This window comes from Carassius carassius, chromosome 5, assembly GCF_963082965.1.
Source record: "Carassius carassius chromosome 5, fCarCar2.1, whole genome shotgun sequence".
NCBI lineage: Eukaryota > Metazoa > Chordata > Actinopteri > Cypriniformes > Cyprinidae > Carassius > Carassius carassius.
The window spans coordinates 2285462-2311047 of record NC_081759.1 but is presented as its reverse complement, the minus strand read 5'-3'; the positions used below and the strand labels follow the sequence as shown (position 1 = coordinate 2311047).

Sequence of the window (25586 nt, the reverse complement as noted above, 5' to 3'; positions counted from 1 at the left end):
TAGTTTTGAGATGTAGTGGTGACATATACAGCAAAAAGTAAAGGAATTTATTCATAATCAATAATCATAATCTCATTTAATCAATAAGAATTAATTATATCAACTATTATTTATTTTCAAGTTCTCACTACAGTGTTTCCATACTTATTTTCCAACGAAAGAAACCAGTCTGTACAATTCATTCAGTGTTAAACATTTCTCACTAGGTTTCTGATTCGGAGTGAGACTGGAGTCAAACAGTTTTCTTTCTCATGAAAATCATGCGCGGATTTGATTTCGTTTCACCGCTTCAAACGAACAGTAGCTTTTGCAGGTACAGTATGGAACCACATCTACATACAGTTCAAGTTAGAATACTCCTGACACAATTAATACAGCAGGCTAATTAACATCACCTAACCCGACACCGAGCGACTGTGTCCTATCGTCACACTCTTAAAACAGACATGTAATATGACCTAAAAAAATAAAAAATAAGATGTGCAATTCATGGCGTACTGGTCTCGGTGTAACCGGTCTCACGTGACCGTATCAGACAGTAACGCACATTAAATCTCCGGTTTCTGGCGATGTGTGTTTTTAAGAGAAAAGCCTGACAGCTTCCCCTCATTAAACGGAAGAAATCTCGCTGTGCGTCGCGTCAGATCGAGCCACACAGCGCCGCCTTCACCGATTTGATCCGATCTGCAAACCCAAACCCTTCAATCAGTTCTTTAAAACAAAGTGTTATACATGTTTTTGGCCAGCAGGTGTCGTCCCGTTCACGATCCGGTCCTACGACACCTGCTCCACCGGACGCATCTGCAAGTCACCGATCTAGAGAAAGAGAGAGAGAGAGAGAGAGAGAGAGAGAGAGAGAGAGAGAGAGAGAGAGAGAGAGAGAGAGAGAGACAAATGTAATAGAGATCGATCAGCAGGTGATGAGTGTGATAGTGCTGTGATTTGATTAGTCTGTCTCTCTGCTGTCTGAAGATCAGCTCAAGGATCCTAGTCAATGATCGGACAATATATTATTTTCCTTAGCTACATCATAAAAGATCACCTACGACTACTTGAAAACGTAAAGTACAGCCAAAAATGAATATGTATACTCCCCCTCAGGCTATTTAAGCTGTAGATGAGTTTGTTTCTTCATCAGATTTGGAGAAATGTAGCATTGCATCAGTGTCTCATCAATGGATGCTCTGCAGTGAATGGGTGCCGTCAGAATGAGAGTCCAAACAGCTGATAAAAACATCACAATAATCCACATCACTCCAGTACATCAGTTAATGCCTTGGAAATTTAAAAGCTGCATGTTATAAAAAAATTAGACATATAAAAAATAAACTTTTAACTTAAATTTCTGGCTAAAATATGAGTCCTCTATCCATGAAAAAGCTTCCTCCAGTGAAAAAGTCGTCTGGTCTGAATCATGAGAGAAATCTGCACAGAACAAGCCCCAATAGTGTTGATGTGAGAAACAACAGGAGATGGACTTTTCACTGGAGGAAGTGTTATTATGGATTATGGACTTACATTTTAGCAAGAATCCGTGGTTTGAAGTTAAGGTGTCTTAATAATGGATTTGTATTTTGTTTTTTTTTACAAACACGTAGCTTCTGTCTACTCCAGATGTTAACTGCTGGACTGGAGTGCTGTAAATTACTTGTGGATTATTGTTGTTTTTATCAGCTGTTTGAACTCTCATTCTGACGGCACCCATTCACTGCAGAGCATCCATTGATGAGACACTGATGCAATGCTACATTTCTACAAACCTGATGAAGAAACAAACTCATCTACATGTTGAATGGCCTGAGGATGAGTACATTTTCATTTCAAATGTTAATTTATGAATTACAGTAATTAATTCCCAATACATTCTGCATTATCATACAGAGTGATGTTTTGTAAACCACAAAAAGACCACACTTGCGTTTAATAGTGTGGTAGAAGTCAAAACACTGTGTACTGTCATTTATGGGGCCACTGAGTGTCATCAAAAAATGCTCAACTTTCTGCTTTCCAAAAGTACTGCACATTTTCCTCATATAAAAGCATGTGTTGTATCAATGATAAAGGCTTCTCTCTGAAATCAGGCAAATACTTTTTAAAATCTTATAAGTAACTAATTTATCTACATAGATAAAACTCAACAATGCAAACCAGAATGAGCGTCCTGTGTCTATAATATTGATTTCTCAAGTGAAAATTCATCTAGTCTGAATCAGGAGAGAAATATGCACAGATCAAGCACTGCTTACAAGTCAAAACAGTTGGTGGATTTTGATGTGATAGGAAACAGGAAATAGGCCTTTTCAATTCTAAAGCAGTTTTGTTTTTCTGAAAACAATTAGCTTCTGAAATAAAGATCCGTTTTAAAACTACACATTGTTTTGGTGCAACATTGTATTTGTTTGACATGATCAATGCTGACATGTTTTAAGGTTTTGAAGAGAAAGTTGGAGAAGCTTTCGACTTTGTAGTCAATAAAAAAATTTGAACTTGATAATGTTATAAAATAAAAAGGAGTTGACACAGTGTCTGTTCCAGACAAATCACTGATCCACAATTTGCAAATGCAATTAAATCAAATATTATATTACTATTTAAAATAACTGTTTTCTATTTGAATATATAGTCAAATGTAATTTATTTCTGTGATGCGGAGCTGAATTTTCAGCATCACTACTCCGGTCTTCAGTGTCACATGATCTTCAGACATCATTCAGATATTTAGATTTGCTGGAAGTGTATGTGTTTGTTGTGGACTCACCTGAACATGAGCAGGTGCGCTCAGGACGTATCTGACAGCACTGGCAATGTCTTCTGCTTTCAAACACTGTAGAAGACAAACAGCCATGATGCAGTTAAACAGCAGGACTTGTGTGAAGAGACACGTCACACACACCATCTCTTTACCTTTATACTTTCATAAACAGCCGCGGCTCTCTCCGGATCGCTGTTGTGATGCCGGAAGGCAAATTCAGTTTCCACTATTCCAGGTGATATACACTAGGAGAAAAGGAAAACTGATAGGCTCATAAATATGACAATGCTGAATACCTGGAACAGCCATTAGTCTTTTTAAATCTATTATTATTTGCTATTATTACTGGAACTTTTATTACATGACCTGACATTAAATGAACGTGTTAACTGTTGGCTGCATTATCTACAACAGCAATTTAAGCAATAATTAAACAAATATTTGACTATTGGTTAACATTAATTAATATCCAACCAAACAGAAATAAGAAAAAGAAAACATTAAAATTAATGAAAAAATTATTAATGAAAGAATATTAGTTAAATGCTAGCTATTTAATTTTAAACACTATTAAATTTAACTCAAATCTCAAATATTTTTCTTCCACTATTTTGTCATCTGAAACCATTTGACCTAAAATATCTACTTACTTAATTATATAAGTGTTTTATTTTTAAATAGTGCTGTCGAATGATTAATCACATCCAAAAGAAAGGTTTTCATAATATAGGTATGTGTACTGTGTTTATTCATTATGTATATATAAATACACACACATACAGTATATATTTAGAAAATATTTACATGTATATGTATATATATATATATATATCATATATATTTTATATTATATATAAATATATTTAATGTATAAACAAAATATTTTTCATGTATTTATATATACATAATGAATAAACACAGTACACATACCTATGTTATGTAAACGAAAACCTTTATTTTGGATGTGATTAATCGTTTGACAGCACTAATTTTAAAATTATTAAATGTTTTGTAGTTTTTCCTTTTCATGTTTCACTAAATTATTAGTTTTTCAGTAACTCTTTGGAGTTTGGAAATTATTTTAGTTATTTTATCCTTAAGATGCTATTCTAGATTTTATTCATATGTTGAATTAGTTCTTAATTTTTATATTTTCTGTCTTTATTTACATTTTTGGTTAAAGCTTCAGTCATTGTATTGTGAGTCTTTTTAATTTGTATTATTTTTTTGTACATTTCTACATACATTTTCATTATTTCATTAATACATCAATAAATGTTATAGTGGCAACTAGCTGAAATAAAATATTTTTTTATATTTAATTTTAGTAAAGATTTATTTTATTTAAAAGTAAAAACATGAGTTTTTATGGTTTTAATTTTAGTTACCTATAATAAGTGTGTGTGTGTGTGTGTGTGTGCACAGGCTCACCGTGGCTCGGATGTGTGTTTTGGCCTCCCGTAGCTCCTGTCTCAGTCCCTCTGTCATAGCGGTCACAGCGTATTTGGTGGCGCAGTAGAAGTGTTCGTCAGCGCTGGGCACCATCCTGTGACCCCCCATACTGCCAAGAGATCATCAACAACAGCCTCGGATGAGTGTGTACAGCAGCACATCTCTGCTGGTCAACAACTCAAACAGACAGTAAAGCGCAGCACCTGTTGATGTTGATGATGTGTCCGTCATCCACATGTCTCTCCTTCATGGACTGGTAGGCCTCACGTGTGCAGATGGCCACAGCGAGTATGTTGACCTGCACAGGAACACAGATGGTGTATGAATGGATGATAAAGATCCAGATCACGTCTAGATTATATTTTAAATATCTTAAAAATCTTTCCTGATGCTGAAGCAGCAATGCATGGTGATGGGTTCAATTCCCAAGGTAATCATCAACTGATTAAATGTATGCCTTGAATACAAGGCAAGTCAAATCAATGCAGAACAAAAAAAACAAAAAAAGAAAATTTGAATTTATATTTTGCATAAAGAAAATGAAGCCTATTTTGACCAGTGTTGTTAATGTTTACTAAATATAAAAATTTAAATTAAATAAAATGTGACTTTTTTTCCCACAATTGTGTTTTTTGCTATGGCAGAAACAAACAACAATAGTAACAAAAACAGACTTTGCGAGATGTAAACTTGGAATCAGAAGAAAATTGTGAGATATAAATTCAGAAATGTGAGATAAAAAGTGACAATTTAATTTAGATTTTTTTTATTATGAGGCAGAAAATATTACAATAAAATAAGATAATAATTAAAAAAATGTTTTAGTAATTTTAGTTATTCAACTTATACTACTTGAAAATATTGAAATATTGTCGAGGCATCTTACTGAAATATATGTATGTTTAAGTACTAAAAACTGAATTGAAACAAAACCAAAATAAAATTACACTAAATTAAAAATACTTTAAATAAATAAATAAAACTATTATTTTATCAATAAAATAATAACAAAATAGCAGAAAAATGAAAATATAACAATAAAAGCTAATTAAAAATATTAGTAAAAATCATAAAGTAAATAAATAGTACTGAAACATATATGACTGGAGAGTTTTCCGGTCTCTCTCCTGCAAAGATTAAAAGCCTGTTTTGGTGCAGTGTTATATAAGCTCACGCAAATATTACAAGAGAGTAGAAATGCCTGTACAAAGCACTTTCCCTTAAACAAACCAATTACTCCTTTAATATTAATATGACAAAAACAATTAAAAAAAAATAAAAAATACAGTGTATAGTATAGGAAAAAAGACAAAATGGGGAAAAATGGGTTAATGAGAAAATAAAGGAAAATGAAGGTTCCAGATGTCAATGCAATGCGATGCAACTGTTAGTTGTTGCATGTACATTTACATTCAAATTAATGAAGTGCTGTTTGAGTGCCAACAGAATGCATTTAACCACAATTGATGACGTGAGTGCAAATTAAAAATGCAAAAACGATGGTTAAAAGTGTGATATTCCATAGCTGTTTTAAAACATAGGCAGCATTTTAAGACACAATGACTGCTTGGAAAAGGATATCGAACAGCACTGCACTGCAAGTCTCTGGTCAGCCGGGATGCTGCCTACATAGACATCAAGAGTAATGATGTGTGTGTTTCTCACATCGATCATATTCCTCCAGCCGTCTGTCCTTCCGCTGAGCAGCGGTTCGTTGTGAGCAAGACCCGCGTTGTTGATGCACACGTCCACTCCCTGATGCAGCGTCTTGATGGCTGAAAACATGGACAGAATCTCTTCCTCGTTGCACAGATCACACTTATACGGGATCAGAGTGCCGCTGTATCCCGCGCTCTGACACTCGGCTGCCAACTTCTGCAAGGACAAGAACAGAAAACGTTTGAACAGTGACCTTTTAGTGTCTTCTGAGAAACATGACGAGACTGACAGCTGTCTGAGATCATAAGGAGAAAGCGGTTTGATGTGTCACTGTAAAGCACTGCTAACAGATTTAAGGTCAAAAGTGACACTAAATGCTTTTCCACTCAACTTTTGATTAAAAATACAGCAAAAACACTAATATTGGGAAATATTATTAGAGTTTAAAATAACCATTTTCTATTTTAATAAATTGCAATATGCAATTTATTCCTGTGATCAAAGCTGAATTTTCAGCATCATTACCCCACTCTTCAGAAATCGTTCTAATATGATAATCTGATGAATAAAAGGTTTCAAATAGAAATCATCTGTAACCTCATAAATGTCTTTATTGTCACTTTTTAATACCTGCTGAATTGAAGTATACATTTTTAAGTAAATGTTATTAACAAATAAATATTAGATTAAATATTAATACATATTTATTAAATACTAACATATATTTGTATTTTTTTTACATTTATATTAAATATAAATTAAATTGTATTTATTTAAGAAATAAATATTAGTTACTCAGCACATATATGTGACTCTTTTTTTTAGTTTTAGAGGCTAATTATATAAATGTCCTTTAAACTAGTGACTCAGATCTTCACGCCACAATAATTACAAGAATAATAATATTGCTAAACTAGTAATTTGTGTAAAAACAACTAATTATTGTATTCCATTCCCGTACGGTGGATTGCAATTACAACAACCGTTATCATGATCGCAGCATTCCCCTCGTTTAACACAACCATCCTCAGCGAGAGGCAACAGAAAAGCACCGACATATGAATAATCAAAAATAATTAACAGTACTTTCTGATAGGCAGAAATTCTGAATCACAAAACATACACACACACACACTGTCAACTTATTGCTTTTTGAAAAGAAAGACTTTATGGCACATGTCAAAACTCAAGATGTGTGGGACAAGCAAGCTCTCGATAATAAAGAAAAGAGAATTCCTCTCGTCTGCTCAAGAGCACTTTCCTCCATTTACTGGCTCCTGATTCTTACTTTTATCATTTTTTTAAGCTCATTCAATCCAAACTCTTTTCATCTAAAATCACTAAGTGGGTAAAATGCAGACAGTGATAGATGACGGGACATGTCCAATCTCTCTCTCTCACACATGGGTCTTTAAACGGATAAAGCATTGACAGAATTTCACTCACTTTACATCAATAGTGCTGACGAACAGCTCAAGTCCACTCATTAAACCACACACACACACACACACACACACACACACACACACACACACACACACACACACACACACACACACACTTCAGTCTATGTTAAATATACTTATAATATATATATCTATCTATTTATATACATACACACACATAGCATTAGTGCCAGGCTGCCAAAGTATTTCAAGTTATTTGTCCGAAGTCATTCTTTCTCACCAGTGAGTCAACTCAGCTTGTGGCTGATTGGTTCTTTTTTGGGGAGACTTACTTAGCTTGTGATTGGCTCACTTCCATCCCTGGGGGGCAGATGGGCCATAAGAGAGAGACGGGGCCCAGGACAGGGGCCGGGTTTGGCTCTCAGTGAGTGTGTCTGCACTGGATGAACCCTTGAAGCCAAATCAAAGTAATGAAGCGTCACTGGTACTACAGACAAAAAAATATCCGGACCCATCTGAACATCAACTTTAAGAGGCGACAACATTTATATGCCAGCCCCCCTAAAATTAATGAGAATCTACACATTAATGACTGAATTCAATTATGTGATCGTAAATACATGTGTAGATAAAATGTTTTTTCTTCTTCATAATACTAAAAAAGGTCAAATAAATTAATGAATAAATGAAAATAAAAATAGATTAAATGAACCACACTTCATTTAATAATAATACAATAAATAAATATATGTTAATGTTACAAATTATGTGTTTTAGTATTTTCTCCCACTGCAACGTCTAAGTATGTATTTATAAAAATATATGTATTTATATATATTAACAAAAAATATCTATTTAAAATATTTATAAAGAAATAAATAATCCCGATACTGTTTACTATAAAGTACAACATGTACATATCTGAAAACATATTTAAAAAATGTAATTAATATATATATATTAGTAAACAACAAATAAACTCATGCAGGTCTAAAAAGTTTATAATAATTTACTTATATTATTTAGGAATTTTAATTAAGATTTTAATAACTCTGGCTTCGAGACACACAATGACGCTCTGCATTAAAGAACAAAAGCACTGAGATTTAGACACAGAGAATATAACAGGATGAGCTGCTCTCAAATTCACTTACTGCTCTTTTCTTACGACCGTATGGAAATAGGTACAAAAGCAGGAAAAACCTGGTGTGAAGGAGAGACGTTTGGGGAATTCTGAGCCATAAACACACACACACACACACACACACACACACACACGCCTTTCCTTCCTGATCCGTGTCTCCTTTCACCTGCAGCGAAGAGCAATTTGGCCTGTCATTTTAAATTCACATCTTCATTAGTAATGATGCAGATCTGAGCCGCCCAATGAAACAGGAAGTGAACAAAAGAGCCAAAAACAGCTCAGACTTACAATAGTCACAACTCATTCAATCAGACGCTTCTAGCAAATGTAGCATTTGGACCAATCAGACACACAACTATTTGTTATATTTAACAAATAATATCTAAAGCCCCCTCATCTAACCAAAGGGTCTATGTACCCTTCCCCCAAAATGCAACTATCACCTCAAAAAAGGCAGAACAGGCCTCTGGTTCCACAGAAACAAAAGGCCCACTATCTGATAACACTAGGTTTACGACACCCAGGAATGTGGCTAAGCCACTTTTAACTCAAGTCTCTGAAAAAGAGACACAATGCACATAAAAATGGACTCTTCTCTAATTAATTCAAAGAAAAACCTTTCTTTGAATTAATTCAGATGTACATTAGGGCATTGTGTATGCTGTTACTGTTCTTGTATATTGTGTTTTGTGTATTGTACATGTTTTATATGTGCTTATGATGGATCACTAGTTAATATAACCTCATCTATATGATGTTTGGTATCTAGGAGTTCGTATTTTCATGATCTAAATGAGAGTGTATATTATATGTTGATGCCTATGCGACACATTAGTTTTATAAGAATCTTAAAGATTCTTCTCTTGAACCCCTCAATCTAATTTCATATGCAAGACACCATACTAGAGACAAAGAGTGTAAAACTTCCCAAAAGGTACCATTCCTCTTTGGCCCACTTAAATCCTGAGGGTGTGACATTATCCCCCATATATAGATCACTGATCACCAGATCAGGGGGTTCTTTTAGATTCGGAAATTCCAGGAGAAGATGGTGAACTAAGAGCTCTTAAAACCACGCTAAGCTTGTGCCAGGCTTCGGCCTTGACTATTCATTCATCAAGATCCTCTGATTCAAACTGTCAGTTTATTTACAGATTTATTACATTATAAATGTAAACAATACATTTTTCTATTAATAGTTTCTTAAATAATATTTTTATATTTCTTATATGCACACATACAGAGGAGGCGTGTTTGAGGAGTCGGCGAAACACGGAGGCACTGCTGATTAGTCACACACACACACAGGCACACACACACACACACACACACACACACACACACACACACACTTCCACCTGTGATAGATTACAGCTGTCCAAAGGTTGGGCTGAATCATTAATCAAAGTCATTCAAACCCTGCAGACGCCGGCCAGGTCATTAATGATGGATCATTAGCTCTGATGACCGCCGCCGCTGACCGGAGAGCTGTTGATTTAGTTCTTCTGCACAGAGATCAGAAAACAGAGGACAGGAAGGGTGCGGCCATCAGGAACCGTGTTGTGTAACACCTGAACCAACCTGATTTCATCAACCGGCTCTGACTGACACACATCTGAGCAACACAGTCTACTATAAATACACACACACACATTACAGAGAATGGTGAAAACAGAAACTGCATCAGCTGCAACCACTGTACCTGCTGATATCCCATAATTCCACAGGAGAACTGAACACTGATAGAAGTTAAATGAAAAAAGTGCTTAAATTGTACTTGGGTAACACTTGAGATATATCAAATAGTCACAAAGTGCTCAATTTACACACACACACACACACACACACACACACATGCACACACACTATTTTATATGAATATCTGTTAATATCTGTTAAAATGTAATTTATTCCTGTGATGCACAGCTGTATTTCCAGCATCATTCCTCCAGTCTTCAGTGTCACATGATCTTCAGAAATCATGAAAATATGCTGATTTGCTGCTCGAGAAACATTTCTGATGATTATCAGTGTTGAAAACAGTTGTACTGCCCAATATTTTTGTGAAAACCATTTTCCATGACCCTTTGAGGAAATAGAAAGTTCAAAATAACAGCATTTATTTGAAATAGAATTCTCTTGTAATATTAAAAAGGTCTTTACTGTCACTTTTGATCAATTTAATGCCGCCTTGATAAAAAAAAGTATTGAGATATTGAGTATTGAGTATCTCAATATCACAATGGGCTCAAACCGTTGAACAGTGATATGTAAATAATATAAGCAAAATGTATATAATATGTAATATATATACACACAAATAGCAGGACTGCCACTACTTTTTGATAAAACCAATAATAATCCATAATGGAAATGGACACATTTTCAATAAGGCGGTTTCATTATTGATTAATCAGGTCTTTGAGCAGAGAACCTTCGTCTTTAACATCACTTTACTGCAATTAAAACTAATTATGTGAAGCAAACACGTGGCAGATGACAGAGGTACAGCGTGAGCTGCAGTGAGGAGCAGATCAGCACTTCTGGAAAACACGACAAATACTTAATACTTATATAAAATAAACCAAATACTTCATAGAGTGCACACATGCATTCAATCAAACTGACAACGGAAGAGCAGTCAATCAAATTCATTTTTGCAAGGAAAAAAGTAATGGCTTCAAATTATTGATAAATATATATATAATAAAACCTATATGCAACTTCATAAAATGTTTTATATAAGTTGTTTTCAAACTGACAAATCTGAAAGAAATCTGCTAAATTATGTAGAATCATATTTGCACATTGATTAAAGGATCATCTAAAATCTCCTTGAACCTAAATGCTTCTGCTGGTGTTTTGTAGACAAATATAAAATGTGAATGAATTTCAAAAGATTAATTTGTGCCATGACACAAAAAATGTTCACTGACAAAGTCATTGACATTTTCCATATATTAAAATGTTTTTCTTATAAAGTAACTAAAAAAGCAAATATTGCTTTTTGACTATCATTAGATGTGTGTGTTTGTTTATAAAACCAATAATAACACTGTTACAAACAAAAATTTATAAATTGCATTATTTCTTCTTTTCATTTAATGAAATCTGTGATTCTTGCATTAAACATAAAAAATGACCCCTTTAATCCATTATTAGAGCAGATACATAAATACAGATTAATATATTGAACATTGCAACAGCCCAATAACAATTTAAGAAATGTCAGTGTATTATCTTATCAAAACTTTCTATCAGTGAACCATAAATCATTATTCAGCACTGAATATCCTGCTATACACATTTATAGAGACAGAGACCACTTAAAAACAAAGAATGGAAGAAAACAGAAGGTAACTATAGGACAGTAGAAACTCATAAGACGACTGGCAGATGATATAAGGTGTGTGTGTGTGTGTGTGTGTGTAAGGGAGTAAAGCCGCAGTAATCTTTAATCAGCTCAATGTTTAGTAACATGGGAATCAGTCGTTCACATCACTAACAGTAAAGAGTTTAATGAGACACAGACTGAACACTCCTGCCAGTGGAGGAGAAATTAATCACAATTATTACATGATCATGAAACTGCATTCATTTATATTAAAAACTAACATTTTTGTCCAGACGACTATGGAATGGTTTGAAGGGTTTTTTTTGAGGGGGGGGGGGGGGGGGGTTGCATACAGTAAGTGTGACACACACAGAAACTTGAATAAATAACATGCACAAGTAAACCTTTAATGTAATGTAAGCAAATGCATAAATGTAAATCTTGTAAAAATTATCATTCCTGGAGGATCTGAAGGCAGAGTTTAATTTCTTCATCAAAGCCAATCTCTGCTCACAGATTGTTTGGCGAGTGTTGAGTTTCCTCTGTGTGTGTGTGTGTGTGTGTGTGAATGTTGGAGATGGAGAATGTGAGAGTCTCAGATTCTGTGTGTGGAAAGCCACCCAATTTAGTTTCAGCACCACGAGAAGCATCCGGCCGTGATGTATGTGTGTGTGTGTGTGTGTGTGTGTGTGTGAGACGGTCAGACCAAAAGCCAAGCGCTCTGCCATTACCCTTCATAAAATAGGCCAAGAGCATAGAAATGAGCAGATGATAATGGTTCATCTCCACCTCAAAATTCATTCAGTACATGTAATGAGTGACATGTGATAAATCAGCGATAAATCTGACAAATGACAAAGTTAGGATTTGAAAACATTTGCTCTTCTCTTTAATAAAAGCATTAATAACCAGCAGTCACCGCTGTTTTGCTCGAACATAAAACATCAGTTGAAAAATGAACAATGACATACAGAATTATATATATATATATATATATATATATATATATATATATATAGCATTTAATGTAATGAAAGTGCTATTTCTTTCTTTCTGTCTTTCTTTATTGCTTTCCTTCATTCATTTTCTTTCCTCCTTTCCTTTCCTTTTTAATCTTACTTTCTTTCTTTCTTTAATGTACTTTTTGCAGAACACAGTGCTGTTATTGTTAACCATAATAAAGCTGAAATAAAATATAGTTATTAAAAAGTGATACAATGATAAAAAAACTTCCACTTAAATATAAGTTAATGGAATAAAAATACTAAAACTAAAATAGATATAAATAAAAAAGATAATACAATTATTATATTATAAAAGAGAAAAAAAGCACATAAAAATGAGCAACTACAACAATTATGAAAATATAATAAATATAACACTATAGTAAAAATATAACACTATAGTATTATAAATAATAATATTATATACTAAAATAATTTTGTGACCCTGGAGCACAAAAGCAGTCTTAAGTCTCTGGGATATATTTGTAGCAACAGCCAAAAAAACATTGTATGGGTCAAAATTATAGATTTTATAGATCATTAGAATATTAAGTAAAGATCATGTTCCATAAAGATATTTTGTGAATTTCCTACTGTAAATATATCAAAATGTTTTTGATTAGTAATATGCATTGTTAAGAATTCATTTGAACAACTTTAAATATGATTTTCTCAATATTTAGATTTTTTTGCTCCCTCAGATTCCAGATTTTCAAATAGTTGTATTTTAGCCAAATATTGTCCTCCTAACAAACCAGACATCAATGGAAAGACTGACACTTAAGACTGGTTTTGTGGTCCAGGGTCACAAGTAATATAAATAAACAATACTAAAATAGTACTAGAAGAATATCACTACAATAAAACAGGGATTCAGACTTATGCAACCTCTCCATAAGCAATATACAATGTCATGAATTCTACATTTATAAGAGTCAAATATGATAGTATGAAGCCAGAAAATGTGAATTGCAAGCAATGGCCCAGTTTCTCCTACAAAAGTGATTATTTCAACAGATCTCCTCTAGCAGATACAGAAGAAGATTGACTGAGCTGTCAAAGGATGCTTAGTATGCAAACTTAGTACATAGAGGGCACTTCTCTCTCCCTTCGTTTTAAAGGCACAGAAAAATCCCTAAATAATCTTGTTTGGAGTGATATTTAATCTGAAGTGTTTTGTTGGGAGAATGTTTCAATGCTGATTAAATGCAAAGCCTGAATGCATGTAGGAGACACTAGTCGTAACAACTGCACACTTGACGATCTGCATGCCTTTTAACACGACATCAGTTTCCAGGGGCTGGTCAGAGAAAGACACTGTTCACACGCAGACAGTAATAGAAAGACAGCATGGTCGCGCGGCACGTCCTCAGACCGTCTGGCCACCGACGGATGAATCCATCTCACGGCACGAAGGGGTTTCATTATCATGCAACAGCTCAGTATAATCGCAGATTACTCCACACAAAGCCTTTCAGCATATTTCCTCATGCAACTACACAACACACTCACTGTGAGAATAAAACTAGTCAATAAGAAATAAACAAAGCTTTGAGTCTTGCTATGAAATATAAAGGCATTTGATTTATTGCAGGGCTGTTTCTCCCCTGCATCTCTGCCTCTCTCAGCAGGTCTCCATGCACTCAATGAACCCACACACATCCACGTCTGCTCCTGGATTCTGATGTCATTTAGTGTAGAGACAGTGGCTTTCAGGAGACAAGGGACGTCCCCCGGAGGCCCTTCACATCTGCTTTCATATCTCAGGCCTCCTCTGTGTGGATATAAAGCTCATATTGCTTATTTCTACAAGAAATATTAGATGCACTCCATCTTTGGGCTTGGATAAACACACACACACACACACACACACACACACTCGGGTAAAATGAGGAAAGATGCCACCCTTAAGACCTGTAATATATTTAGATATAAGCTTAGCATGTGCAGGATGGTGATGCACCAGCCAGTGTGTTATCAAGAGAAAGAAAAAAAAAATATTTGCTAATATAGTTGTATGGCACAAATGGTAAAACTAATCAAAGAGCGCTCTGGATAAAAACATTGCTAAATGTAAATGTAATAATAGGAACACTATTAATGCAAATTGATATATTTTACCCAACCAGCTTATAGGTTTGAATAAACAGCAGAGATGTCTGAAGTGTACATCTAATTCATAGAAATATTGAATAATAACCCCATTAATTATAAGAGTTATTAAGAAACAAAATAAATCGCACTTCATGCCACTTGGGGCTTTTGTGTCTATTCTAGTGGCCCATCACTAGATTTTTAATTCGAAATAAAGACCACTGATGTGTGCACAAATTCCTTATTTTCTGACACACAATCTTTGATATCCAACAGAATACAATGTCACGGATCACTATTTTCCAGAGACATGAATTTTTGATCAGTTAACCTCAAAACTGACTAAATTTCTACATTTTCAGATGAGAAGACAAAATTAAAAAAAACATTCCATTGCCATTCACCAAAAGTTTTTTTTTTTTTTTTATGTAATGCACAGAGTAGTTATTCACTACGAATAAATTGTGTTCACTGAAAGTGTGCTTTATTTGCTTGTGCTGCTCGTGTTGTTTGACTACAGGAATCATGTAAATCAGGTGATGGTGTATAAATGCTTACGGAATCAGTTCTGGTCACAATTTGCATGTGTTCAGGAGAGATCAACAGATTTGTTTGATCAGCATCTGCATGTCATGCTTCAGTATGATGCCACTGCCATGCATCACAGGATCAAAGATTTTCGGAATTTGATTTATTGAAAGATGCTTTAATTTTGGCCAAATGTTGGGAAGTTCAAGCTGAAAGAAATGTGTATTATAAATATGCCTTTTCATTGTGGAGGGAACACAGATCCTCTGAAAATGGAGTGTTTATTAACCTGCACAGTTGCACTTTCAAAAGACTATATGTAAGTGTAGATTAAGTCCCCCTAACATGTCCATGTGTGACCTACATGTCTGGTTTGTGTGCAGCATTGGAGCTGTTTTCTATGCTGGATGTGGAGCTGACACACCACGACCTGCAGGAGACATGACGACCCGTGTGTTGTGTCACATACAAGCACACTTTTTCTTTAGCTTCTCTGAATGCCGAATAGACTTAATCTACTTAACCAGCAGGCACTGCATTAGACTTATATCAGTGTGTGCGCTGTGTAGTCAGTGCACTTTCAGCATTTTATGAGCTGATTTATGTGTGTTATCATAGTAATGGAGGGATGCTGTATAGTCACAGTTAAAGTAAAGTTGATATGTGCAGAGTCCGTAGGATTTAGCTTTTTTATTCACCAGGGATGCATTAAATAAATTCAGCAAAAGTGACAGTAAAGACATAACTTTACAAAAATTGTTCTTTTGAACATTCTATTCATTAAAGAATCCTGGACAATTTATTGTATCGCAGCTTCCACAAAAATATGAAGCAGCACGACTTTTTTTTAACATTGATAACCAGAAATGTTTCTTAAGCAGCAATTCAGCATATTAGAATGATTTCTGAAGACCGGAGTAATGATGCTGGAAATCAGCTTTGCCTCACAGAAATAAATTACATTTTACAATATATCAAAATAGGTAATAGTTATTTGAAATTGTAATAATATTTCAGATTTTATAGTATTTTTTATCCACTAAATGCAGCCTTGGTGAGGGGAAGGTAGCTTTGTGTCTGCAAACTATAATGTCTTATAATGCTGTTTAAGTAGGCAGCTCACTAGATTTTGGAACAGAGCTAGAGAGTAAAAGCATGGCAAGTGTGAATGAAGCACAATGCATTTCAAAGCACAGTGGGGAAAAACCCTCTTTACTCAAACTGCGGCTGGCAAACAGCCCAGCGCTCACAACAGAAGCAAAACTAAAAGAGTCGGGTCCGTCTGATGGCACCGCAGTGACGCGCTTAAACAAATACAATGAGCCTCCTGCCAAGACGACAGAATTCATTAGCTGCAGCGCCTCGATCCTCGGCCACAGGAAGATGACTGAGAGTCTGTGAAGACTATTTGAGGTCTGATTAAGTGCCTTTTACGAGAGCCGTGAAACTTGGCATCAAATCTGATGACTGGGCCGCTTACTGCTTTTCACAGATCTAACAGGGCGGATTTCGCACTGGCTTTACTTCTCTGTAGAAATCAACAATTCTCAGTCTTGTGTCATTCCAAACCTTATTTCATTCATGCATCACACACACACAAAAATTGTTCATGCTGGATTTAAAAGCAGATTTTTCAAGTCAAGTGCCTTGACTTGCTCGACAAAGATCAATATCATGTTGACAAAACATTTTAGAACTAAGATTTACGATTTATATACAATATAGATATTTTTTTTGCATGACATATTATTAGATTTTTTGATTTTCTTTGAGGTCACAATTTTCAAACTGGAAAACAGCAGCGTAAATGTTCAAAAATGAATCTTGTTTCTTTGACAGAAATAATAAATGCATATTATTTTGAAACGATGAGCATAATGAGAATTTTTATTTAAACTATATTATCACTGAGCTCTAATCTGTTCAACACAACTGTAAGACATGAAGACAACTGTAAGACATGAAGATATGAAAATAACAAATATTAACAATTTTCTTAAAAACAATGTTTACATTGAAAAGCACTATATAAATATATTTGACTTGACTCGTTTCCAAGTGAACTGTTCCTTTAAGAGCCAGATGAAAAGAGAGAGGATTGATGGATGTTGACTCATGAAGGGATGGACGGGTGGCTGATGTCATCGCTCAGGGTTAGCCCTTGTAATCTGATGCAGTAAAAAAGTGCCCACAACTGGTTTGGTTACGCATGTTTCAGTTGCAACAAAACATACACAAAGGCCATCCATTACTGTAACTGACAACTGGAATAATCAGTTCAGGGAACTGTGGTCTGAGAAAGCTGCGAATCCAGACAGGAATAACAACATTGCACAGTGGCATTTCCTATTCATGTGTACCATCAAACACATGCACATTTTACAGTCATTTAACACTTACGTTGCTGTATTCAGCTAACAGGGAACATTCTCAGAACTTTCTAGCAAGCTTCTCTAAGTTCTTCCATTAACGTTAACATTCAGAGTTATCTGAATGTCTTCAATAACGTTTATGCAGGAAAACATTATTTATACATTGTTCATGTAATGTTTTCACATTTAACATTTCAATTGGACATTCATTTAACATTGGTTTTACATTTTAATACTGCTTTCAAAATGTTCAAAAAGAACATTCAAAAGTGTTCCTTTTGTTAAACAATCAAAAAAACATAAGATGAATGTTCTGAAACTGTGTTCATCAGGTAAAAGCTAAAAAAAAAAAAAAAGATGTTATGCCTATTTTGCAAGTAACCTAGACAATAAATGACAGAGTTTTGTTGTGCAAAGGTAACTCATTAAAGATGAAAACTACATTTACAGTAAATGCTGAAATCATTAAGGCTTTTGTTTTTCTTTATGGCAAAACAGATATGTGCACAAGACATGATTAAACTGAATAAACTCATAGACATCCATGCTAATGTTTTATATTCATGCAAAGCCACAATCGCGTTAATCTGCACAAATCTAGTTGTGTTGATCAAGATTTGTATGAACGGTTCCCCTCAAATCAACCATTTCTAATAAAACATCAGTTTTATTAGAGCGAGCATCACTGATGTAAAATATGCATGTAAATTCTCTTATTGCAACCTGATTTGAGAAATTCTTGAAGTATTAACGACATGGGCAAATATACAATCAACTAAATTACAAAAACAAATCTGCTAGTGCACAAAGCTAAGTAAGCTTTACATTTAGATTTACATTTATTCATTTAGCTGACGCTTTGGACTTACAATTGCTATATATGTCAGAGGTCGCACGCCTCTGGAGCAACTAGGGGTTAAGTGTCTTGCTCAGGAACACATTGGTGTCTCACAGTGGATTCGAACCCGGGTCTCTCACACCAAAGGCATGCGTCTTATCCACTGCGCCAAAACGATTTAATGATTTATGTGTTTCTAACAAATTCAGCTTTTCAGTTCTCAAGATGTGAACTAATGGATTGGAGTGGAGTGGATTACTTGTGGATCATTGTGATGTTTTTATCAGATGTTTGGACTCTCAATCTGACGGCACCCATTCACTGAAGAGTATCCATTGGTGAACAAGTGATGCGATGCTACATTTCTCCAAATCTGTTTCTATTATGAAAACTAATCTTCAGCAAACATCCAGCCTCTCCTATCTAATAGAACAAGTTTGGTTTCTTGCAGCTTTCTGCAAACAAGCTGATTTGAATTAGGCGTGTAGATAAGGCAGACATACAAAATGTGCAGTGCTGTGTTGAGTTGAGAAGCCACTAAAAAAAGTTCATCCCAATCAGCCATGAGCAGCCCTGATCACATGAGCCCAACCAAACACTTAGTGCTGACAAGGTCAGCGGAATATTCCAGCTTACTGATTCCATGCATGATGTAAAGATCATGACACAAGCGGAGGGCCTGCATGCACTGTGTCACGCACCACTTGTTTTCTGTGAATAGATTGAGCTTGAACGACAAGTGAACAGAACACTCGCCAACACTGCAGATTCAGCCTAAATGAAGATCTTGAACAATTCTATGAAAAGATGTAATGTAACACCCAACTGAAGACTGCTGGGGGAAAGTGATTAGGTTTAGAGCATAAAACATCTCACATTAAGCGATAAAGATCAATCCAATCAAAGACAAAGAGCCTCATCCAGTGCTCAGTGAGGCAACATGAGTGTGAGTGTTTCACAGCAGGACGGGTGAAGGGAGTTGTAGTATTACTGGAGCAGACTGTTGTTTGACTGGACAGGGCTGTATAGTGCAAATACTGTATGCCAATCCATCCTCTGTAGTCCTGAAGCTTTGTATAATGTGTTAAAAATGGCATTAATCAGAGTTTGATGTTATGGCTAACAGTGTTAGGGAGTAACTAGTTACATGTAACGGCGTTACGTAATTTAATTACAAAATTATTGTAACTGTAATTAGTTAAAGTTACTATGAAAAAATGAGTAATTAAATTACAGTTACTTATGAAATTTTTAACGATTACAAAGGGGATTACATTTGAATGTTTACACGCATCCACATACAGATTTAACTGATTTATTTCCCAAATTGCACTGACTATTCTGAGACATACGCCCTAATAATTTCTGGGATGCGGGAATACAGTCTGGTTCGTAGAATCCAGTCATATAAATGAAATGCCTAACGCGGACGGAATATGCCACATTTTGGATGACTAAATCAAAAGTAGGTCAGTACACTTGAATCAAAACATGACATGGACTAGTGTCTGTGAATATTAAGCCACAAAAATGCAATATATGACTTGCACATTCTGCGTGTCTGTGGAAATCAGGCGCGGACTGGACACCGGGAGAACCGGGACAATTCCCGGTGTCCTGGCAGCCGATTTTGCCCCACTATTTAATATCATTATTGTATAATTGCCTGCCGAATGTACTAAAGCGATCATTTGCGAATCCGCCATTTGATAATTAAATCTCTAATAAATCATGAATTGTTAGGCATGACTCGCGCGCTCTCCGCGCCTCCGCCAAACGGTTTGGATCAGACTCAGAGTAATCAATGAGAGAGAGAGAGAGAGAGAGAGTGAGAGTGAGAGAATAGAGTGGAGTGCACTGTGGAAGCGCACAGCTGGAGCAGAGAAGCAGAACTACTGTTCAGGGTTTCAGGTCAGTTTCATCTGTAAAGATGCTTTTTTGTCTTTGTTTTGTTTTATTTATTTAATCAAGCAGCAGCACGTTGCTCATCAGTCATCACTCAAAATACTATATAAAGGACGTCATTATTATCTGTTGTAATGTTACAGTAGGAATTTAGCTGAAAAAAGTTCAGATTTTTTTATAGGTTTAGGGGGAGCAACGACAGACAACAACACAACCCTTACGAAAATTAACATTTTAATATTTATCTATAAATCCAGAGAAAATGGTTACTATTGTTTAACTGTGATAACCAAAAATTTAAAATTATTTTACAAATGCATTTATTTAAAAATAAATACAAATCCATTTGCAAAAAAAAAAATTAAACAAGGTTATTTTACTTTTTATATAGGCTAATAAAAGCAAGGTTAATTTTTGTAAGGGAAAAATATGACTCGTGTACATTATTAGGATTTTTCTATAAAGATATTGTAGTATTGTAGAGTATTGTATTATAAAGTATAGTTTTGTTCAATCTTGAGTATTAAAGTCACGAGAGAGATGCATAACAGGGCAAAATAAAGAGACTGAAGAGAAAAATGGAAGTGAAGGTGCAGTTCAGGAGAGAACTTTTAATTATTTTGCATGTCCCCAAATTAAAGATTTAAAATAGATAAAAATCGTTAGATAAACGATTATAGACAAAATAGATAAAATAAAAAATAGTTTGGTCCATGAATTTGTTTGTATGAGTTTGAATTTTCCAGTCTGAATTTTTTTCCATGGTTTTTTTTCCATGGTTTTTATTTCCAAAGACATGGTTTCATTTATTACACATAGGCCTACTGAAGCTCGCAGTGTTTTCAACCCCTGCCGCCTCAATATAGGAGTAAATGAGCACATAAACACAATTTCTAGAACTGCTCTGTGTCACTTCATGTGCATTTTACTTATTTTGAGAAAACTATCATCATATACAAAGAGACAACAAAAACAACAATGTTTCAGGAGTTTATTACACAGAATACGTCACATGCTTATTAGATAACTGTATTTAAGTTGATGTATATGCTTTTATTTATTATTCTTTAATTTTCACAAATTTAGAAAAGTAATCAAAAAGTACTCAAAAGTAATTAGTTACATTACTTTAATAAAGTAATTGAAAAAGTTACACTACTATTACATTTTAAACAGGGTAACTTGTAATCTGTAACCTATTACATTTCCAAAGTAACCTTCCCAACACTGATGGCTAACAGGGTTGAGAGTAACATTTTTTGGAGGTAACAAAAACACGGCCATTGATCGGTCAATATCCACAAATGGAGAAAACTTGGAACAGTGGGGAACTCTCAGGAGTGGCCAGCCTACCAAAATTACTCCAAGAAGTCAACAACAACTCATCCAGGAGGTCATAAAAGAACCCAGAACAACATCTAAAGAACTGCAGGCCTCACTTGCCTCAATTAAGGTCAGTGTTCATGATTCAACAATAAGAAAGAGACTTGGCAAAAACGGCATCCATGGGAGAGTTCCAAGGTAAAAGCAACTACTGACCAAAAAGAGCACAAAGGCTCATCTTACATTTGCCAAAAAAAAAAAAAAGACTTTTGGGGAAAATATTCTGTGGATTGTTGAAACAAAAGTTGAACTTTTTGGAAGGTGTGTCTCATTACATCTGGCGTAAAACCAACACAGCATTTCATAAAAAGAACATCATACCAGCAGTCAAACAAGGTGGTGGTAGTGTGATGGTCTGAGGCTGCTTTGCATGACTTGCCATAATTGATAGAACCATGAATTCTGCTCTCTATCAGAAAATCCTGAAGGAGAATGTCTTCAGTTTGTGACCTCAAGCTCAAGCACACTTGGGTTATGCAGCAGGACAATGATCCCAAACACAAGTCCAACAGCAAGTCCACCTCTGAATGCCTCAAGAAAAACAAAATTAAGGTTTTGGAGTGGCCAAGTCAAAGTCCGGATTTAAATCCGATTGAGATGCTGTGGCATGACCATAAACAGCCCATTCATGCTTGAAAACCCTCCAATGTGGCTGAATTAAAACAATTCTGCAAAGAAGAGTGGGCCAAAATTCCTCAACAGCGAAGTGAAAGACTCACTGCCAGTTATTGCAAACACTTGACTGGAGTTGTTTCTGCAAAGAGTGGCACAACCAGTTACTAGATTTAAGGGGCAATTACTTTTTCACGTAGGGTATAGTTGTGTAGTATTAAAATTAGTTTGACGATCTCAATCTTTGAAGTGTGACAAATACTCAAAAAACAACAACAACAAAAAAACAAACAAACAAAAAAAAACCAGAAAGGGGGCAAAACCTTTTTCACGGCACGAATATATGTATATATATGAGTCAGCTTACCGGTACATACACTATATATAATAAAATGAAAGTACATAAACTATAAAATATAATCATTAAAATAAAATGTATTTATTATTTTCATTTATTTTACTCCAATAAACAATATGAAAATAAACAATATAAAAACATATCATACATAATTATTATTATAAAAATTCGAACTCCATGTTGTCCAAGGGCCTTCCACAGAAACCGAACAAAAGATGCTAAAAGATCTCATCATGCAGTCATGTATTTTGGCGTGTCTATAGAGTGACCCATCAGCTCAAAGGTTGCCATAGGAAAAACTGATCCTGGAACAGAAATGGGAATCTGCTGTAACGGATGCTGCCAGTGAAGACCCTGCTTCCCATTCCATCCTGTCTCCCATAGCGACCACATTATTACTTCCACAGTTTGTTCATCACTATCCTGCTCCCAAACCTTTCTAACTGATTCTCCAGTCTCTCTGTTTGGTTGGAATACAAAAGCAGGGCTGGGAAGCTTGACTAATAGCGTTCAACAGGAAATGCATGCACTGGTGAGATTTCATTAGGACTGGTGTCAAATTTGACTATGGTGACAACGAAAGTGCTTTACATCCACTCAGCATCGGGCTGCTGTGTGTGAATGTTTATATTCTTGAGGGACACGAACACACACACACACACACACACACACAAGCACAGCCTTTGACACAATTACAGTGGTGCCTTGTGATCAGACAGACACAAAGCTCGCCTTGTCTCTCGTTTCACTATGCAGACACGGATCTCATAAAGTAACCACTTACTGCACCTCTATCTTTGTTATTGATAAACCTGAGAAGAGCCTCTTCAATGATTGTTCACATTTACGCGCACAGACAGATTGTCAAAATGACACAAGAGAGCCAAAAAAGGCATTTCCAGGAATTAAACATTTATTAATCGGGAAAATCAAAGCTTTAAAGTGGTGCAGTAAATCGGAGGAGCATTTACCATGTGATAACTTTCAACCTTTAACCATCATAACAATATTTTGCAAACACACGTGTTATGAATGGACTGCACTGTACAGACGCACGAAGAACTGAAACACTTGAATTCAATCTCTATGAATCAGCAATGGGAAAAAAGTAGGAAGTTAAACAAACAAACAAAATATTTATTATGAGGATTCAAACTTGCTCGTATCTTTAGAAATAAATCTTAATATTTAAACAGACTGTAACTACTGCTTGTTTGAGAAAAAAGACTGAATCTAATCTGCAATAACGCGTCATTATGAACTTCCAAAATTTTCTTTACTGTGGCACTTTTCAGCAGCTATTATTTTATGAATCTGGCACAATGTAATAATTTACACCCCATGTAAACATTGGGAATCTTTTTATATGTGAAAGGGGTGTATAAATACATTTGTAAAAAAGTCCATCACTGGCGTAAAAAGTTACAATTAATAACATAATAAATGTAAATATATACAATTTAATAATATAAAAAAATGTAAATATTATAATAATATATACAATAATATAATATAATAAACAATTTAAAATATAATTCATATTACAAAAAAATATATTAAACATAATTTGATTATATTATTATTCTAAGACAGAAATATACACACATACACATATATACATATATATATATATATATATATATAGGCCTATATAAAAAAAGTTCAGTTTCCTCTATACACAACTACACAATCTGTATCTAACTCAAGGGCAGGGCTAAAAGAAACCCATAAATGATTGACAAGACTGATTGGCTCTCATTGATTGACAGCTCATGAGGAAGGGTTGAGGAATGTTGAAGTGAGAACCCAATGAACAATCCAATTCCTTCTGCTCTTTTTTAAAGGGACACTTACTTGTATTGCACCCAGAATATTAAAATATTGTAATTTACTCCTAAAACCAAATAACAGTACATTTAACATTATACAATCTAACAATAAAAACAACATTAAACTCCCCTAGGCTTGGATGTAAATACGTATTTAAATACATGTACAGTAGTATGATTTTGTATTGTAGTGTAAAGTGGGCGGGGCGAAACCTATCAATACTTCACACGCGATCAATCACTGTAACAGGGCGATTGCAGCTGAGCTGTCATTTTTTCCAAATGAACACCCAACTTCTGAATAAAGCTTCAATTGCCTGCCTGCCTGTCTGTCTGTCTATCTCCTGAGGGAAAGTCGCGCGTTTCTGGAGAAACACTTGAGTGAGCTAACACAATAGCGCTAGGTCTAGAATCTAGATCATCACTGAGGCCTCTGGTGGCTCACAATATGTCAAAGAGCTCGTTTTAACGTCGCTTACCTCGATCTTGTCCACGTTCCGCGCGCAGCCGACCACTTTCATGCCGTGCTGGACGAGAGCGCGAGCCACAGCCGCTCCGATCCCGACAGACGCTCCGGTGACCAGCGCGACTCTGCCCTTCCAGCGCTCCATCATCAGACCAGACGCGCCAGATACAGATACAGTGAATCAGAGTCCGCGCGACGCGATGTCACAATGGAACACTGAGAGTTCTAATCCACGCCGGACTGAAACAATGTATCACTACTGCGCGCGGCTGTTACTTTGTGTCAGTTTCGCCAGTGCAGTGCTATCTCTGATTCAGAATGGTATCAGGGAACGTGTCTGAGGCGGGAACAAATCACTCCAGCCCTCCCTGATCTTCTACCGTTAACACCCAGGAACACCTCGACACACACGGATCCAATCCCCGCTGAATTTGCGATTAATTATTAACG

The 25586-nt window shown here is 35.3% G+C and overlaps 1 protein-coding gene across 1 annotated transcript; it reads right to left on the bottom strand.

Moving 5' to 3' along the window:
* On the bottom strand, positions 1-25558 carry LOC132140598 (dehydrogenase/reductase SDR family member 11). Its single transcript, XM_059549413.1, has 7 exons — positions 25150-25558; positions 5870-6079; positions 4408-4502; positions 4184-4313; positions 2905-2997; positions 2759-2824; positions 1-816 (listed from the first exon to the last, which is right to left on the bottom strand). The coding sequence occupies exons 1-7, from the start codon at positions 25282-25284 to the stop codon at positions 775-777; spliced, it is 771 nt and encodes a 256-aa protein (XP_059405396.1). The 5' UTR covers positions 25285-25558; the 3' UTR covers positions 1-774.
* Between the last annotated feature and the right edge of the window lie 28 nt (positions 25559-25586).

Coding starts and splice junctions, on each gene's coding strand:
- LOC132140598 (XM_059549413.1), bottom strand. CDS start 25,284: ATGATGGAGCGCTGGAAGGGCAGAGTCGCGCTGGTCACCGGAGCGTCT. Junction 6,080..25,149: donor GGAACGTGGACAAGATCGAG/GTAAGCGACGTT, acceptor TTGTCCTTGCAG/AAGTTGGCAGCCGAGTGTCA. Junction 4,314..4,407: donor CACATCATCAACATCAACAG/GTGCTGCGCTTT, acceptor ATCTCTTGGCAG/TATGGGGGGTCACAGGATGG.